The sequence below is a fragment of the Gavia stellata genome, chromosome 26 (assembly GCF_030936135.1).
Source record: "Gavia stellata isolate bGavSte3 chromosome 26, bGavSte3.hap2, whole genome shotgun sequence".
Taxonomy (NCBI): domain Eukaryota; kingdom Metazoa; phylum Chordata; class Aves; order Gaviiformes; family Gaviidae; genus Gavia; species Gavia stellata.
In genome coordinates, this window is record NC_082619.1 from 144,835 (window position 1) to 164,174 (window position 19,340).

The window sequence follows — 19,340 nt, forward strand, 5'->3', positions numbered from 1 at the left end:
GGCACCTATAAAACAGGTCAATACATTACAGGCAGCACAGATACCCAAAAACAAGCCTAAAAATTGTTTCAAATAAAAACCAATAAGATGTCTTCACATATTGTATTTATATATTTATATTTATATATATATTTATATAATGGTACAAAATGACTGGGGAAGTTTCTCCATGGGATGACAGAGAACAGGTCAGTCACCATTACCTCAACGTGAAAGCTACTTCCGGGTGTGTGATTATCTGACGTACTGAAAGATGCAGCTTCCCAGCATTCGCTTTTTTGGAGCTGGAAAAACATGGCAAAGTCATGGCTAAAACATGGGCAAACCTTTTACTGCGATTAGGTGGAGTCAGTACACAGAACTCAAGCTGAGAAGCCGAGCGATAAAACTACAAGACACGAGACTAGACACAGCTCACGGCAGCGGGCAACTGGCTGATGGTGGTGAACCCTGCCCAGGACTAACAAGCACTGGCTGTTACTGAGCTTCCAGAGAAGCTCCTGCCATATTGCTGTTCACAGACATGGTTGGGAGCAGCGCCCAGGGAAGAGGAGTGTTAGGCAGTGCTTCTTCTCCCTGTTGTTCAGCCATCGCAGCGCTCAGGGTAGGGCTGGCTCCAAGGCGGTGGGATTTTGCGGAAGAGGGCCGACCGCTGCTCCGAAGTCCCCAGCTCTGACCCGGCGTCAGGATTTCCCTTTTGTATCCAGGGCTGCCGAGTCAAAAGGCTTTGCTTCTTACTTGTTTCTCACTGAAGGACAGGTCTTCCTCCTGCTGCCAGGCAGAGATAGCATCGTGCTGCCCTGTCCCTGCAAGTGGGCAGCACCAACCTCCCTAGCACTGCAGGGCAGTGCGCCGCAGCCTTCTTCGGGCTCCAGCTGACACAGGGACAAAGCACTGCCAACAGAATGCCAACAAATGCAAGCCCCAGGCAACTTCTTAGTCAGGCTGGGCAAAAGGGACAACAGGGAAGGTACGGACATGTGGAGATCTCAACCAGGCTAAAACAACAGGTGTCTACAGACAAACAAAAAAACTTCCATATAGAAAACATTATGGCTTCAAATTAACTGAGACTAGCTGGTGGGTGATGAGCAAGGTTTGGGGCTGGCATTAGTATTTGGATGTTTATGAGAAACTACCAGCAGCCAACACCCCGAAGTGCAGCCAAGAGAAGCCACGGCCTTTCAGGCAAGTCAAGCTTAGAAAGAGCTACATCTGTTCGAACCACATCCTCCCACGTGTAACACACACTCTGAAAGGATGGAGAATCCAACCAGCTAACATGTCAGGTCCAAAGCAATTTGTTAGCCTGGGCTGAAGATTATTCCTCTGCTCCAACTACCAAGGCAGGGATGAGCACTTCCTGGGATTGTTCCCATTTTGCCATCTCCAAAAATGCTGCTTGCTCACATCATACGCAACAAAACCACACAAAGCAGAAGACCAGAGCGAAATCCTTCCTCGAATCCAGACCCATGCTTTCCACCCAGTACTGCTCACTACAAAACACCCCAAGGCTTCAAGGTATTCCTAACTAGACTTTGTGGCTCCATCTTCTCACAGATTGGATCACGACAGCTGCTGGGCTGACTTTTCAGTACCCCCTGGCCTTTCCGAACAGCTTGCAGTGCAATAAAAAGCGTTGCCCTTCGCTTGGTACTTGACAATCTCCCTTTCCAAAAGCCTCCTCCTCCCTGCAGCAGCAAGTAGGGAAGGTGAGCTCTATTACAAGAGAGGTAGTATGCTAAGTCTGGCTCTGCAGAGATAATCCTCCAACTGGTGTTCCTCTGGCAATCGCATGCCCCGAGTTCACTGTTGGATACCCATAGGGTACACCACACCATGCTGGAATGCAGTCCCCGCGGAGGTCCAGAGATACCGCGGCGTGGGCAGAAGTGCATGTATGTCACCCCACAGTCCCCTCCGTGAACAAACACAAGAAAGACCATCAGTGCCACGTGCAGGAAGACCTTACGGAGTGGAGGATGGGGAGGGTGGAGCACATCCAGAAAAGCTGGAGTTGTTTGAATGGCACGCTTCCGCCAGCCTAGGAACAAGGGGCTGCAATCCAACCTTGGCCTCTTCTGTCTGAAGCACAGGATGGCTGTGCCACTGACACTGTACAAGACAACTCTTATACCGAGATGGAGTATCGCACGCAGGGACAGGTCATCTTCAACAGCTGGACCTCTATTGTGCAGTAGGGCAGGGCTGCTGCCGGTAGCTCAGGGCAAGATGGAGCGAAGACTGCCCGTGAAGCTCTGGAGGAGGAGGACCAACAAGCATGAAGAAGACCTGGGAGAGCATTCAACGGCAGAGGTAGAGGGAGTGCGGCGCAGTTGCGGAGGGCAATGGATGGGTAAAGGACTGGTGCAGGAAGACTGCAAAAGGGCAGGGTTCCCAGCTAGCCTCTCCCGGAAGCATAGGAATGCATTGTCTCGCTCATCTCGGAGCCCATCTATCCCTACACACTGCACCGCCCTGCCCACAGGGGACACAGCATGAAGGGAAAAGAAGGGACTAGAGGTAACATGGCTGGTCAAGACATTCGGGTCCAGCATGTAATCATCTGCGAAGCCCAGATCCTCACCGCTTCTCCAGCCAAAGGGAGAGCATCCTCCCCGTCCCAGCTGCGGCAGCTTCGCCACAGAGCAGCGACAGCCGTATCCCATGAAGCTGCGGCCTCTGCCCTGCCAGATGAGTGCTGCTCTGGCAATGTTTCACCGGGGCCGCAGCTCTGACCTCCCCGACGGTCCTCGGTCGTTGGTTGTGTTTGTGTACTCGGCATAGCCTCCACAGGGGCCCAAGATCTCCGTGATACTACACACCCCGCACATGCAAACTGTTCAGACGTGCGAACAACACAGGTTTGACGCAGAGTCACTCTACAATGCGATCACTCAATGCCCTGTGCACCCTGGGGGATCCTCCTGCCTCCCCCAAGGAGAGTTTTCAATCCTTGTACACCATTGCCTTAAGCATGTTTTTTGTGTCTGTTTTTTTAAAAACATGTTTTGAGGCTTCTATTAAAACACAGAAATACAGAACAATTAAAAACCATCACAAGTTTTGCCTTTCCCAGCGACCTATTTACAGCTAGTTCCAAAAACCCTCTTGCACATTTTGGTTGCTTAAAAAGGGAAAAAAAAAAGAAAAAAATAAAGGGGGGGAGGGGAGAAAAAAGAGAGAGAGATAAAAAGGGAAAGAAAAACACTTGACAGAGGAAAACCATAAATGAAAACTTTACAAACTGCCACAGGGTCTGGATGTCCCTGGTCACCACGCAGGGTTCAAAGTAACAGCCCCGCTCCCAGCCCCTCCACCCTCCCCTTCCCCAAAAAAGAAAGGAAAAAGAAACCCAATTCACATCAAGTTTACTGCACATCTGGTTTTCTGTGTAGAGGCGAATCCGATATGAAAAGCATCCCACGTGGTGTCCTCCACCAGCACTGGCCCCCAACCCTCCCCCGAAGAAAGGTTTAAAAATGTTTGTACAGGCAGCCCCGTCCCCTCCCCACCCCTGAGTGCCAGCTGGGGTTAGAAAGGCAGGTTCGCCATGTTCCCGGGCCCAGGGATGTAACTCATCTGGCTGTCCAGGGAGACACTCCTCTGCCTCATCTGGTGCGTGACCATGAGGTTCTGCTGAGGCGGGGGCCCCATGAGAGAGCCCTGAGGTGACATCATGTGTCCTGTCTGAGCGTACATCTCCCCCGACACAGACATGCTCCTCTGCTTGGCCTGCATCAGCATGAAATTCTGCTGGGCCATCAGGCTCTGCTGCGGAGACATCATGCCCTGGTGCATGCTGTTGCCCATCATGCCTTGCTGGGGCGGTATGCCTGTCCTGCCCAGCATGGGCACTTGTCCGGGATGGCACATGGGCATGCTGAGTCCCCTCTGCACGCCCTGCTGCCCGGGGAGGCTGGGGGCATTCATACCTGGCCGCACCGGGGGCTGGTCAGCCATCATGTTCTGCAGGTTCATGAGGTGGAGGTTGGAAGGCTGTGATTTGGGTGCTTGGCTATCGCTCTTGGGGAAATACTGCAAGGTGCTGCTTGGCTTCTCCGACGGGATGATCCTGGACAGGTCAAACTCAGGGATACCTGTGGGCGTGGGGCGGATGACCTCGCTGAGCTCGGGGTCATTCAGCACCGACGCCACCCCGGGAAGCACGGGCGGGTAGGGCTCGCCGATCCGAGGCGGGATGTTCTTGCCCATCATGTGCTGCTGAGGGGGCATCTGGCCAGGCTGCTGGGAGGGAAGGTCCTCAGGCGGCAAGGGCATCCCCGGTGGGTAATGCTGCTGCATCCCAGGGCCACCTCCCCCACCAGGGGCCATGGGCATGCCTCCAGCAGGAGACGGCATGGCGTTGTGGGGCTGCTGCATGCGGGGGAACACGAGCTGGTTGGAAGGAATCATCTGCGAACTGTTGGGCACGGGGCCACACTGCTGGTTCAACGAGTCCTGGGGTCCCGGGGGCAGCATCATGGGGTTCTGGGGGGGCACACCCGCCCCTGGCGCACTCGGGTGCATAGGAATGTTGGAGCCCAGAGGGTTTGGGGAGGACATCATGGAGGTGGGGGGTGGTTCGTGGGAGAGGGGTTGCTGACCAGGCAGGTTCATTCCCATAGGGCTCTGAGAGGATCCAGGCCCCACGGAATTCAAGTGCAGTTGATTCGGCTGATTCCCCGTCACGCCTAAGGAGAGGAAAAAGAGAGAAGAGTGAACTCTGCCCACAGACCTCTCAGGCCTGCAAAATCCACACCCCGGCAGGCTGCTGAGCACTCGTGCTCAGAAAGCCCTGAGCATGGAGTGTGATGCTCAGTAAAGCAGCCGCAACATGGGCTTGCAAAGCACCCATGTCCAGAAAAAGTGCACCAGACTCCAGCTCCCCAAGCCCGTGAGCAGCAGAGCGCTATTCCAAATTCATCCAGTCCCATGCTGGATTTGTAGTTCCTGACAGCCCGCTGATTTTAGACTGCCGGTTGGCTCTGCATGTTGGGACAGCCCTACACCATGATCTCAGCAGGGCTCTCAGCTGCCTGGAAGGCACTGAGGAGTGACCCTTCACCACTGCCGGCCTGCAGGGTTAGCCACCTGGCAAGCTCCTGTGACCACATGGCCTCAGGCAGCGAGGAGAAAAAAAGCAGAAGAGTCGGCAGCCCAACACAGGTGCTGTCCAGGAGGGAGGACCGTGCTCATCGGTACAGCAAAGCGATCAGTGCCTGTGGAGGGGTTTGGGTTAGGAGAGAACAAATGCATTTGCATGCCTGCGGTCAACTTAAGTGACTACTCAGCAGTGAAAGAGTCAAAAAGTTCATTTTTCATTTCGAAAACTGCCAAAAATATTTATCAGACAGCTTCAAACCCCTAAATCAAGTGGTAAAGCGTGCTGGAATTCCCCTTTGGGCTGGTTACCCAGTGATGAAAAACACTCATTTGCCTAGCTGTCCTCACCAGTGCCACCAGCTAGCGGAGCATATCTGGCTGTCGCCTACTGAAATCAGAACTATGCTATGACATAGCCTCGCCTGTGCAGGTAACTGGGCTCCATTCAAAACACCGGACTCCCAAACCCTGTTCGGAGTGTCCCTGTCCCGCTGCACAGGAACACAAGGGCTCCAAGCAGCAGACCTCTACCTGCAAGTCCAGGGCCTGAGACAACTCCAGGAGCCACAAAAATCCAGGGCCAACGCGTCCGCGCCGGGTAAAACTAGTGGCGAAAACTTCCAGAGCTTGTGGAAGAAGGGTGCCTCAAACGCCAGACTGGCTCAAGTCCTTCCAGACAGCATACCCTAGCTAAAAGCTGATGGACAGCCTGGGCACAGGGTAGAGAAGTGAGCAGACTGGTATGAACGAGGGCAAATTTAAGCTATTTGACACGGCAGTCAGTGGGAGAACGCAGTTTCTAATGTCTCCTCCACCTGGTGCCTCAGGCCTGCTGGCAGCCTCAAGACGGTCTGACCCCTTGCAAGCCCAGCCCCAGAAGTACGTACCTGACAAGCTTCCAGGCGGGAGCATAGGCCTGTCCGGCAGCAGCTCGTCGTCAGAGGTTGCGATGGTTTTGATGGCATTGTGGTAAAGCGGTGTGGAGCTGGGCATGGCATACTTGGACATCTGGGACATCATCAGCGAGAGGGGGTTCTGGGAGGGGGATGGATCTGGAGAGGAAGTAAAAGGCATGTTGGGATTCATGGTGCTAGAGGTGTTACTGGCTGGTGCGGAAGAGCTGCTCCGAGGCCCAGAAGGGAGAGAACCTGCAAGCAGGAGAGAGACCAGCTTAGTACCGCCCGCGCACCATGGCTCGCTCCCATCAGACAGCAACCCCGTCCCCTCCTTCTGATGGCAGTGACCAGAGTAGGCTGCAAAACGCAGAGCTGGCACAGCCCAGCACCCTCCGGACTCTGAGGAGGTGCCTGCGGAGACCCTGCTCCAGAACGGTGATGGACTTCCACTTCAAACTGCCCCTGACTGCCCAGCACAGACGCATCTTTTGCTGCCTGTATCACAGAGCATGAGCCGGGGTTGAAGTAAACGCTGCTCTGTTTGCCCTCCCATCTACCTGAAAAGGCCCTGTTTGGACTCCTGGGAAAAAAGACTCGCTCCATAAGATGTAAGGGCATGCACAGGCACGAATGTCTCCCCAGTCCTGCAAGAGCACAGGGGCCGGAGGGGAATGCTGTCCATGCACTCACCAAAACTGAGCACACAAGCGCACTCGCACACAAGATACCCGGCATACCCTGATCCAGTCCTCCAATGGAAGTAGATGAGTTCATGCTGAGAGTCTGCTTGCTCTGGTTGACTCCTGGGCTGGGCATGGTGGCTTTGGGAGACGGCACCCAACCAGGGGAAGGAACAGCCATAGAAGGGGACTTCAGACGGCTTGGTGAGCCAGTTGGAGACCGGACATTAAGTGAGGAGCTCATCACCTGGGGTGACTTGAGGGGTCCAGACTGGTTTGAAGGTGGCATGCTGACCATCTGTGAGGGCGTCTGTGGGGACTTGAGGTTGGCAGAGGGGGAGGTGACCAGTGGAGAGTGCACCTGGCTGAGGGTGGGAGACTTGAGGTGACCCATGCTGGGGGAGTTCATCTGGCTGATGTTGATGGTGAGGTCAGAGGGCCGGCGGCCCAGCCCCCGGGAAGGTGCTGGGTGCATGTTGGCCAGGTTGCCCCCTTGCGTGGGAGTGGGATTGGAGGCCGGAGGCAGAGGGATGTGGCTGAGCCTCGTGGTGCCACCGATGCTCCCAATGGGCATGCTGCCCTGCTCAGGGCTGAACATGTCCGAGCTGCTGCCCATCTCCTGGGGCATGTTGGGGTAAGGCCCTTGCCCGCTCGAGAAGCCTTGCTGTCCTTGGTTGGGAAACTGGGAGGGAATCATCATTTTCTGGGGTCCCCCCAGCATTGCACTGCCATTGCCATTCTGAGCCCTCGCCCTGGCCAGCTCCTCAGGGCTCATGCCCTGGTGGGCCATCATATCGGGGCCCCTCATCTTCTGCGACATCATCATCTGCTGCTGCGGGGTCATCTGGACATTGAGGTTCATGTTCATGTTCATGTTGACATTCATGTTCATGTTGAGGTTGCCAGGGCCCATGGGTGCATCCATGTCCCGAAGGCCTGACTGACTCATAGTGGGGCTCAGCATCCCCCGAGTGCCTCCAAAATCCATTCCCATCGGGGCACTGCTCAGGCTGTCCCCTGTTATCTGCCCAGCAAACATGGATGGATCCATCTGCCTGTGAGCCTGTATCATCCTCTCCATTTCCATGCCCTGGCTCATGGAGTTGCCAGACATCCCCATGGGCCTCTGCATTGCCACTGGGCGTTTCTCCATCAGCTGATGCCGCAGGATCTCCTCTCTGGCACGGGGATTCATGAACCTTTCGGGGTCCCCTTGCCCTGATGGGTAGGGCAGGGTGCCTTGCGGAAAGTTCCCGGGGCCTCCCATAGGAGGCATATCGTCGCTCCATCCCATGCTGGGCCTGACTGGCCTCTGCATGGCATTCATGGGCCCAAGAGCATCCAAGGGCATGTTCTGCATCCCTCCGAACCCAGAGACTCTCTGCATTTGATTCCCAGGGAACCGTGGCCCTGGGAAGGGTGGCCCTCCCCGCAGCTGCATAGGGTCCTGCACATCTATGGGTCCCCGCAGCTGGCTGCCCATCCCTGGCGGCCACTGCTCTCCAGGCTTGCTGTGGTAGGGTGGCGGGGGCCCACGCATCATCATGCTCCCCATCGACTGTGGAATCATGATCTCCTGCATGGGCCGGCCGTGGATGCTGATCTGCTCCTCTTTCCGTCGCTTTTCCTCATAGTACTCTTCCTGCAACTTCCTCCAGGCCACTTGCTCCGGTGTCAGGCTGTCCTGGTTCAGCCGCTGCATCATCATGTTCATCTGCTGCCCCATGTCAGCGCCTGGGTGGTGGGGCACTTCGTGTTCCAGACCGGGCCCGCCAAGGCTCTGGGTCTGGGAGATCATGGACTGCAGAGGCTCTTCATATTTCTTCATGTTGGTGGGGGGCGCAGGGGGCTGGGCAGGGGCAGCCTGCGGCTGAGGGGCAGTCCCCCCCTCACCCGTGTTTTGGCTGGACTTCATGAAGGGCTCGGCCTCCCCGCTGCGCAGCAGCAGACGCTCAATGTCCCGCAGGGTCTGCAGAGAGCGCTCACGGTGCTCCAGCTGCTCCTTCGAGAGCCCTTCCGAGTTCACGGGGTTCCTGGGGCCCAGGCCTGCCTGCCCATTTCCCGGCATCCCCGGACCCGGGCCCTCACTGAGGAGGCTGGAGCCGGATGTGGCGGAGGAGTCCACTTGCCCAGGCTGCATGGTGTTGGCAGACGCAGTGGGCGTATTTGGGTGGTTACTTCCAGGCTGGTTGCTGCCGCTGTTGTTCCCTAAGGAGTTGGGAGTCAGATCTCTCCGGACATCTTCACTTGTCCCTTCCTGGGGCAGGCTGCTGGGCGCAGGCAAAGGTGCTTGACTGATGGTCTGAGGTGGAGGCTGCGGTGGGGGAGGCTGAGGCTGTGGCTGACTCGTTTGAGGTGCCGGTGGCTGGGACTGTGGAGTGTTGGCAGCGGGAGGGTTAATCGGAAGCGGCTCAGCAACCCCCAGCACTTTAGGAGCTGGCGCCTGGCAGAGAAAAGGGAAATAAATGTGAGCAGGAAAAACCCTGGGTAGGTGTTCTTCCCTGCACCCTGCAGGAGACCTCTCTGTCCCCAAAACATGCCCCGTGGCAGTTCACCGTCATTCCTTGTGGGGAAGAAGCAGGCCCTATTGCACGCCCTGGAAATGCACAGTCAGGTATTCTGCCCACATGGCTGCAGGGCGACATACCGTGCCCCATCCCAAACTTTTCACAGCTGACAGCAGCCAGGACTCACTCCGAAGAGGTTCCACAGCAAAGCAGCTTCCCACCCCACTAAAAGGGCATTCTGACAACCCCCTCCTCCACAGCTGAGCCCAGAGCACGGGGAGAACAGCCACAACAGAAGGGAAGGGTCAGCAGTCAGCAGAACGTGCCGACAGAAGCATTTGGTTCATAGCTGGTGTACCTGGTCTAGCTTTGCCCGTGGGACGTTCTGCTGATGGTAGGCCAGAATGGAGTCAGCTCGGCCCTGCAGGACAGCTTCTGCAGCTCTGGGGAGAGAGCACAAACGGCTCGAGAACAGGCATTGTGCCCCATCCCACCCATCCCGGGCCCCAGGTGCCACCTCCGCTCTTCAGTCCTGCAGGAAGAGGGAAATCTCTGGAGGTCGCCGAGAAGGGGGGATATTCTCAGAATCCTCCCACCTCTCCTGCACAGGCCCCAGTGAGGTTCTCCAGTTGATGATCACTTGCCCTGGAATTTCCCTCTTCCCAGGTCCCGTGATGGGCACTTGGCTCTGCCTTGTGCCTGCTGCTGCCTGCTGCCCTAAGGTGGCTGTCACTGAGATGCTCCGGGATCTACCACACCGAACCTGTGACGTAGCAGAGCTCTAAAACTAAACAGCACTGCTAAGGTGCCACGGCTGAGACAATGCAGGACAGAAGGGAGGAATTGAGCGGAGAACACCAAGTGTTACATCGCACTCCCCGTGACACCCCACCCCTTAGATACTTGGGAATCAGACCAGTGGTCCGTACTGCTTTGGGTGAATCTTTTCGCTGGATACCGACTAGATGTACTTGACGGTGTGTGTCGCAGCACGTAGCGCTGGGCATTGCTGGGAGGAAGCGTGCACTTAAGACAAAGTTTGCCCGCCAGCAGTAGCTGCCAGCAAACTTCCTGAACCTCAGAGGGGGACCCACTCTGTGCAACCAAAGCGACGTGGGTCTGTCCAGCTCTCTTATACTCAAGCGCAACACGCAGCAGGCAGGCATGACAGGCCGGCCCTGCACCAGCAGAGGATGGACGGGGTTTACTGCTTACGTGTTAGCAAGGTGCGTTGTAAAGACGTAAACAAACTGCGAAGGCTGCTTTCCTGTTCCGCCGCCTCCTGCAGCGTCTGACCGTAAGCTGGGGGCAGCACCATGAGGCACGCTGGAGGAACTGGTCTCGTTCAGGTTTGGCAGTGGGTTGGACCCTGGGCCAAGCTGCGAGGCTGTGGACATCGCAGGATCTGCTACATTACAGTCTGTGGGAGCACAGGACACGAGCCGCTGAAGCCAGCACAGCAGGACAGCCCGAGCCGCCTCTGCTGCCTGCCCCGCGGGGAGGAAGAGGCAAGGAGGGAGGGAGCCGGGGGCCGGGGCAGAGACCTCCGGGGCGACAGGGCTGGGCACAGCCGCGCTCGGGCGCGGTGCAGAGGAAGAGCCGCTGCCCGGCCGGGCCACCGGCAGGTGGCAGCACCCGCCCGGCCGTCCCCGCCGCCAGGGTGGCCGCTGCCCCGAGGCCGCGGGGCCTCCTCGGCCCGGTCCCCCAGCGCGGGGGCCCGAGGCTCTCCTCCTCTCCCCGGCCGCGGGACGGACACCCCGGGAGCGGGGGCAGAGGGGATGCTGTCCACCGGAGTGGCGACTATTAATCGCCAGCTGCTGGTAGATAATATTCCTAATCAATATTAGTAAGCATCGCAATTGCCCCACGGCATGCAGGGCCTTCCTCTTGCCTAGCTCCACACACACACACTGCACCCCCAAGGCAGGCTTGCCTCTTCTCCTCCCTCCAGCCTCTCACCGCTGACCTCCCTGCAGACCTACCGCACACCACTGCCGCCAGCCCGGCCCTGGCACAGCAGCATTTAAAGAGAAGAGACATCACCGGCAGTCTGGCTTGAGGACGCACACGCTGCCTCGCTGCCAGCCCTTGCCCCTGGACAGCCCCACCTTGACCAGCTCTAATTAGGCAGCTCTTGGAGCAGGCTGCGACAGGGAGGCGGCACTATCCCATCTGCCCTGCTGAGCTGCGGGAGGGACCTGGCTTTATTCACGCTTCTGAGCTGGTAAGGACATAGGCACTCACTGTGCGCACTGCTGATGGGCTTGTCGTCTTCCTCGCTGTCTGGCCCAGAGCACCATTCGTCCCCGCTGTACGGCTGCTTCCTTTCCAGCACGCACCGCCGCTTGCTACGGGGAGCCACCTCACCTGCAAAGGGACAGAGCCATCAGAAGAGCTGAGGAGACATGGCAGGGGCTGGGAAGGCTGGGGCCGTGCCCAGCTGCGTGCTGCACGCTGTCACTACCAACCCAGGCAGGACAGACTGGGCAAGAAGCCTTACACCAACATCTGCCCAGCCCTGGTAAAGATCCTGAAGCATCTGCTCAGTCTGGGCTCCTTGTCTTTGCAGCCAGACCTGCTGAGACACTCCTGCGAGAGCTAGCGGTTCAGAATGAGATGCATTTCTTACTGTCTGAAAGGAGTCTACAAACACAGGACATGTCCAACTGCTGTTCCAAACCAGAGAGGCTCTGGGCATTAACCCTAAATTTAAGGGGTCTGTCATTTAGCAATTAAAACCTGAAAATGGAAAGGGAGAGCACGTTCACATCCTTTGTAAGAACAAGAGACAGACTCTGCCCTTCACAGACATCAATCAGGCAGGAGCCTTTATGCTCTCTGTAAACTTGGATGCCCCCTCCATTTCTCAGATGAGGCAGATGCAGCTCAGAGAGGTGCACCCTAAAGGCACCCAGGGACTCAGGAAAAGAAATCAGGCACAGGATGGATAACTTCTAGTCCCGTGCTTTAACTCTAATATAACACCGTCTGGCCTCCTTTTTTTTACATCCTCTAGTGGTTTCCAGGCCATGTTCCCATGATCTGTCAGTGCACTGCAGCAGGAACATAGGACATTTGGGCATTCCTGATCAAGCCATTTTAATAATTTTCCTGTGGAAGTCTGGGCTACAAGACAGTACTGGGATAAAGCTAGAAATGCTTATGATCGGTGGCGTACAGTAACCCCCCTAACGCAACGGGGAGAAAGCTTTCCTGGGGGCAGGAGGTCTGTTCAGGTACGTTCTACCCATTCTTCCAAGGCACAGTTCTGGCCTAAGCTAGTCAGGCAACTCAGCTTTGGCTGTGAAACCAAACGCATAGGGCACGAGCCAGAACAGCAGCTCTGCGTTTGGGGACCGGGTGTGAGTCTCAGTTGGAACCAAGGGCACCACTGGGATTTCTCTTCTGACAACCCCCCACAAGATGCTCAAGCGTCCCATGCAGCCGTTGAGCACAGAGCTTGGTGGAACGCAAGAGGCTGCAGGGAAGGCTGGTGAGGACAGGCAAGTCAGAGGGTTTGGAAGCACTGACTCAGCCCTTTTCCAGAAGCCACATGCTGTAACACAAGAGTCATCCGTCGCTGACGAAACCACAAAACTGTTCAGACAGCGACCCTCACAGCACCTCCTCGCTAACCACGACTGAGTCGTCGGGCAGCTGCAGGAACACCGCAAGGGCAGCTCTTTGCCAACAGCAAGGAGACAGAAAACAACTCAACTTGGTCCTGAGTTGGAAGTCTGCACGTTGCAAAGCAGGAATGTTCCGTACTGTTTTCAGTGAACCGTGCTCTTGCTTCGCCAGCCTCAGTAGCCCATGAAAACCAGAGTCCCAGATTCTCAGTGTAACAAACAGTTTAGGGAATGAAATGTAAAGACAACGCTTCAGCCACTCTGGTCCCAAAACTGCGGATGCGACAAGCAGCGATGCAAAGGCACACAAGCAGCAAGGACAAGCCCAGGCAGAAGCCGCAGCACAGAAACCCAAGATGCTCGCAGCTGCTCCCATCCCATGTCCTGCCAGGACGCTTGGAGCAACTGCAAGGACGACGTGCTGAGGCAAGGTTTAGGAGAGTATTACCTTTTGATTCTGTGTCCTGTGAAGGGGTGCTGGCTTCTCGCTGTTCTCCGGAGTCCACTGAGATGCTTCGTTCCCGTTTCACCTTGCCCTTCAAGGAGCTGAAGTTTGGGACAGTGTTCTGGCTGTTTTTCAGTCCAGAGTTGCCAGGGGAGATCTGAGTGGCCTTGCCGCCATGGCTGCCTGCCCCCACACCCTTAGAGCCCAGGTTGCAGGTGGGTGCTTGGCTCACGTTGTGGTGCTGGGCCGGGGCACCGCTGCTGCCTGCCTTGCCATGGCTGGGCAGTTTGTTGTCAGGGTGCATTGGATTGGCTAAAGCTTCCCACAGCGCCAGCGGAGGGAGCTCCCAGGCCCTTCGGTCAGAAACCTGCAAGAGAAGAGGGTAGCGAGTGAGTGCGGGGCGTGAGTGCGGTGCCCTCGTGTGCAGCTGACAGGGGTGCTGCCCGGGGGCCGGGGCAACTGGGGCTGCTGCTTGGTCGCGGGGCCAGACAAAGCCGGCTGCAAGGCACAACCCAGAAGCGCCTGTGCTGGAAATTAGCCCCGGCCCCTTTGAGCAAAGGATCCTGCTCCGCAGTTAGCTGCATGTGGACAAGCAGCAAACTCCCAACCCAGGCACAGCAGGCTTGCCAGCCCTCCAAGGCACAGGCATGGACACGAGAGCCCTCATTTCCGAGGCCGTGCAAGAACGGGGTGCTCCATGCCAGCCTGGCCCTTTGGTGAGCAGAAGGATCCTTCGAGATATTTTGCAGGTGTTCCCAGACCTCAGACAACTTTGTGACCCTGAACAGAAATCTGGTGCCCTACTGGTTTCAGGGACCCCTTCTGCTGCTACATCAGTTTCCTCTTCTCTGCAAAACACACAGGAGACAACCGAGCAGGCAGAAAATGGTCTTGATGCAAGCCTATAAAGATAAAGCTGAGACAGGGCAAGGAAAGACTAAGAGGAGAAGGAGACAGTGGGTTGCAAGGCAAGGGCAGAGCCGGGAGTGCGGGCACTCATCAGCTAAGCGGTATCCCTGTCTCTCCTGAGGGCCTGAGGGACCGTTCCGGCTCCTGCTCCAAGGCCCTGGGTGGGGGAGCGTCCACGCTTCAGCGGCAGCTTCCAGCCCAGCAGGATGATGCAACGTGCCACGGGACAGCAGGGTGAGGCTCTCCTGCTTCCAGACCCAGCCCAGCTTTCTGAATAGCCCCGCAGGCTGAGGCAGAGCGTTTCAGGGAAGAGGCAGTTAGGGTAGAGTGCGCAGGCTTCTGGCCTGGAGGACGTCCATGCAGCTGAGCAATGCTGCAGCAGCCCTCCTTGTAGATCTATTTGCCTTGGCAGAGTCTCTTAGGCTCACGCTGGGATTCCTCCCCTCAGAGCTCTGCACAGGCGTTACAGATGACTGGGATGTGGCTCCACGGTACCTGAGCACATCGCATGTTCTAGAGGGCTGCTACTAACCCTCGGTTCAACAGACAACGCCGGTAACTGCAGGGTGCATCCCTCCTGGCCTATGAGTACCTCCTACTTGCAGCAAGTAGCCTTCTTCAACATGGCACAGGCAGTGCAGGACATCAGCCAGCCTAACCTCAGCGGAGCAGGCAGAGGATGTCCCTGACCTTCAGACACAGCTCTTGCATACCGACTCTTCCTAGCCTGAACCGCATTCACTGCTAAGCCCTCAGAGACAGTCCCAGCGCAGAAAGGTGCACATCCCTGTGAGAACTGCTCCTCGCTTTCTTCATCTAGAGGATGTAACTATGCCTGCGTGGGGGCCCCACGTTCCTCCGCTACAGCCTCCTTACTATCCCAGCCAGTGACCCCAAAGCTGCAGGAACCCCCACTGCGTGTCACAGTCTTCTCTACTTCTTGGGGAGCAGGGGGGAAGGAGAGTAAACCATGTGTTCATGGAAATTGAGGTATTACCCTCTGCTTACATCTGCTATGTGCTTTGCATGACAGCCCCAGGACGCACTCAAGAACCTCTCCCGTGCACAGACAGAGAAATTTCCCAGCACATGGGGGTTACTGGGCCTGTGATCTGCTCCTCCCATCTGGACTGAGCAGGCCAGATGCTGTGCACAGATTTCTTCTGCCACCCAGGGACAGGAAGCACCAGCTCCAGACCAAACCCCGCATCTCTAAATAGCGCCGCAAGAGCTCAGCAGCTCTACACACAGTGCTCCTGGCTTGCTGAAGGCAGGCCTGAAGACATACCATCAGCAAAAGCCAAGTGCTCGCTCTGCTAGGGCAAAACACGGTACCCAGAACGGCACGCAGGCAAAGAGCAAAGGACACCTGGCAGACCCGTAATCCCTGAAAGATGGCGATCGCCACAAGGCGCAGGCTGCAGCTTGCCATCCACCGCCAGCAAGCTCCCTGCCTGCAAAAGGGACTTCTCGGCACCTGCCTCCCTGCGAGGCAAGGCTGAGCCGGTGGCTGGCTGGCACGCCGTGGCACCTGACCGAAGGCAGCCTGCACAAACAGTGCTATCGCACAGCCCACCCAGGCATTCCTAGTTAGTTAGTGGGATCGTTGGTGCACAGCTTGGCCTATCACTGCTTCCTAACTAGTGAGTCGTTAGTTGCTCCCTCCTCCTCCGCCTCCTCCCCGCGCACCTCACAGGGCTCTGCTCTAGCCTGGAGGAAGACGGTGAGCCACAGCGCTGATTAATTTTCACAGCACATAAGGGAGTTGCTAGCCCTTTAAGTGTCAGCCAGTCTCGCTCGCTCGCTCTTGTTCTCTGGGGACCTATTAATAGCAGCTGGAAAGATCACATCACTCTCTGGATATTTATACCCCTCATTCCACACCAGGAGAGATTTATGTCAGAGCTGCCGTCCCAGTGCCTGCCCAATTGCTCTGTCAAACCGCTCGCAGGGGGAGGGGAGCAGAGCAGGGAAGGAGACATGGAGAGGGCAAGCGGGGAGGAGGAGAAGGTCCATATGGCACAAGCTGCAGCGATAAGCACACACGCTGCCTGCAGCCGCTGGCTGGCCAGCCGCAGGGAGCCTTCAGCCCTGCTGGAAGAGGCTGCTGCCAGACAGCATTCCAGAAAGCAAGCCCCGCAGCAGCTCCCGCTGCTGGTGGCCCAGAGCCCCCGCCTGCTGTGCCACACTCGGCAATCTTTGCAACACACTGCACCGCGGTCCTGAGGGTCACAAACCAACTGACGCCAGGGTGCGGCTAGACCAACCAAGGAGGTGCTACCACCGCCGTCCCTAGCAACGATAGGCTGGGAGATGCAGGTCTGCCTGCGGCACATCTGCACGGACACGGTATCGCGTTCAAAACAGATCCCAAAGTGCTTCACCGAAAACAGAATGCTCAGCAGCATTGCAGCACAACCCTAGTACAGCATAGCGCGGGCATGCGAATTCCCTGGGGAGGGAGGAAGAAAACCAGGGCCCCTCTAAGACCACGCCTGCAGAGTCCAGAGACTAACACTCAAGATGCACGCCCTACCCCTCTAGTTCTCAGGTCAGATGGCAGGGAACACACGCATCCATCCCGAAGGATCTGGCAGCCACCACAATGCAACCTTCAGACACTGCCTGTGGCGTGGATGAGTCTCACTGGCTACAAGGTCCCTCCGGAACGTTACATTTTTGGGGCATCTATCGTCTTCATTCGTTTTGGGAGTAGGCTGGTGCCCCAGGGAGGACAACCGATGCCTTGTGTCAGCCAGTCACAGGATGGAAAGCCACCCTGGACTGATGGGGGCCCCTGGCTCAACCTTGGGAAGCCCTCCTCTTCCAGCCTCGACCGAGACTGCCCGCACTCCCCTCTCACATCCTAATGGGAGCAAGGCCAGAAGCAGCTGCCTGCAGATTCTGCTCTGCTTTTGGAGTAGCAACAGTTGGATCCTGTTGCAGATGCATAGCGGGGATCCATCCCGGCCTCCCATCTGTCTGGTTGCAGTACACCGATAGGCATCTTGATTGCTGTAAGCTCCTTCCACACGCCCCTAGATTCAAACTAGATTCCAGCAGGCATGTCACACATCTGGGCCACAGAGGAGACTTAATTAGAAAGTAGATACACTGACACGGGGAGAGGGGAGACAAACGATGCAAACCATCTTTAAAAGAACATGACAAAAAGGAGACTGCATAGAAATCTGGCTCCCTCTGCAATTTAGAAACACACCCACTCCAGCCCAGCAGTTTAAAAGACAAGAGCCAACTTAATCCCTGGTGGTTTTAGCAAGGAGCCGAGACTCCTGGCTTCTACCCCCGACCACCACCGATTCCGCAAGTGACCCTGAGCAAGATGTACTCTTTCTGGGTGCCTTGATTCCTCTGTCATTAAACAGAGGGACAACCCAGCCTACCTCATGTAGGGAGGAAGGCTTACAAGGCACAATAAATATCTGTTCAATGAAGCGCTACATCTAAACGCAGAGGGAGAGTATTTGCGCCGGTACATCTGAAAAGCCACAGCTTTAAATCAAAGACTGGGACCTTAGCAGACAAGAAACCTCAAAACAAAACAACAAAACCTGCTTTCAGTAAGTCTCCTCCAGTACGGCCTGAACAGCAGCAGAGGGGGAGGAGGAAGCTCCGGACGAGGAGAGACTGGACTGACATATTTCCAATCCCGGAATTGCTAGCTGATAGTTCAAGAAACCTGAAACCCCACTGGGTTCCCACAGGACTTTCTGGTGAATCATGCTCCCACTCCCTCCGAAGGACGATAACACAGATTCCCAACACTGCCGCAAGAATGTGGAGCCCACGCCTGCCTCCCAATGGGGCAGGAAAGCCTCCCAGCCACCAGCCTGCCTGCCCTGCAGCTTCCACGTCTTGATGCTGGTTGACATTGCTGCCGTGCCATCCCTATCGGGAGAAAGGGCAAGCGAAGAAGCCGGGAAACCAGAGTCATGACGAAGCTTCGTCACACCTCCCTCCTATCAGATGCTGGGGAGAGCTCTTGCGAAACCACGACGACTACTGGGACTACTGACTTGCGCCTACACAGCAAAGACCGGAACCCAGGCCTCCTGAGCTGTGCTGACATGCCCCACAGCTCACGAACACCCAACGTAGGAGATGACACAGGTCACGACGAAGCAATGCAACGAGCAGAAAGTCACTCAGCCCCTCTCCAACACCCTCTAGGCACATTGCCTATGCTGATAACCACTTGCCCGCTCACTACAAGCAGCAATCCTAGGACAAGCCCAATCCAAAACGTCCCATGGACACCACCACAAGCTCAAGTGGAACACCTTGACTTTGGAAATGAGAGGCCCTAAGCAAGCTCAAGGGCTTCTTGAAGAAAGGCATTAGGCAGAGAACAGCAAAAGGAGAGATCCCGAAAGACTCGCCATCCCCTCCTGAAATACCTCTCACCCCAAGTCTGGATGAGATCATGGGCACGCTGCCTAACACCTCCCAGGGTTAACACCTCCAAAGAAATACCATACAATTTCATTAAAGTCAGAGTATGTCACAGAGGCAAAGACTACGACAAACTTTCCAGAAGCAAGATTTCTGAAGTCTGAGACTCTCGGATCATTTCTGATTTGAGAAAAAGACCAGAATCAGAAACTTGACCTTTTCCATGCAAAAATGGTTGTTCCAAAACAATCCTTTTCGCAAGACCATTCAATGGGTTTTGAGTCTGTTCCAGTGAGAAACAAAACCCTCAACAGTAGCGAAACAGCATTGCTGTCACCCAGCCAGCTCCAGCCAAGAGTCAGCGATGGGCTCTAACAGCCAGATGAGCCCTGGAACCCACCCGAGCCCAACAAGAACAGCTCTGAGCCTGCATGCTATTTAGCAACCAACGATTGCAGAGTGTCTCCCTAACCCCAGTATGGGACCATTTGCCTGAGCGTGTTTACCACCAGCGAGAACAGTCTTAATCCAGGCTGCTACTGCTAAAGGCGTTCTCACTTGAACCTTACTTTGGCTAGCCGGACTTGGAGACATCAGGAGGCAGGCAGTTCCGCAGGGCAATGCTCCCGCTGACAAGAGTCGCCCATTTTGAATGCATCACGAAATTATCTTGCTCTTATACCATCAGACGGATAGCCCAGAGAAGCCTGTTTTCTCTTCTATTCATTTCTTGGATTCTTCTCATGCCCTTT

At 56.1% G+C, this 19,340-nt stretch overlaps 1 protein-coding gene across 1 annotated transcript; it reads right to left on the reverse strand.

Annotated features, from left to right (window-relative positions):
- Window positions 1-3,521: 3,521 nt before the first annotated feature.
- On the reverse strand, window positions 3,522-13,642 carry BCL9L (BCL9 like). Its single transcript, XM_059829645.1, has 7 exons — window positions 13,270-13,642; window positions 11,437-11,559; window positions 10,408-10,612; window positions 9,551-9,635; window positions 6,743-9,128; window positions 5,997-6,257; window positions 3,522-4,697 (listed from the first exon to the last, which is right to left on the reverse strand). Exons 1-7 carry the CDS (start codon window positions 13,568-13,570, stop codon window positions 3,538-3,540), a joined length of 4,521 nt encoding a protein of 1,506 aa, XP_059685628.1. The 5' UTR covers window positions 13,571-13,642; the 3' UTR covers window positions 3,522-3,537.
- Window positions 13,643-19,340: the final 5,698 nt, after the last annotated feature.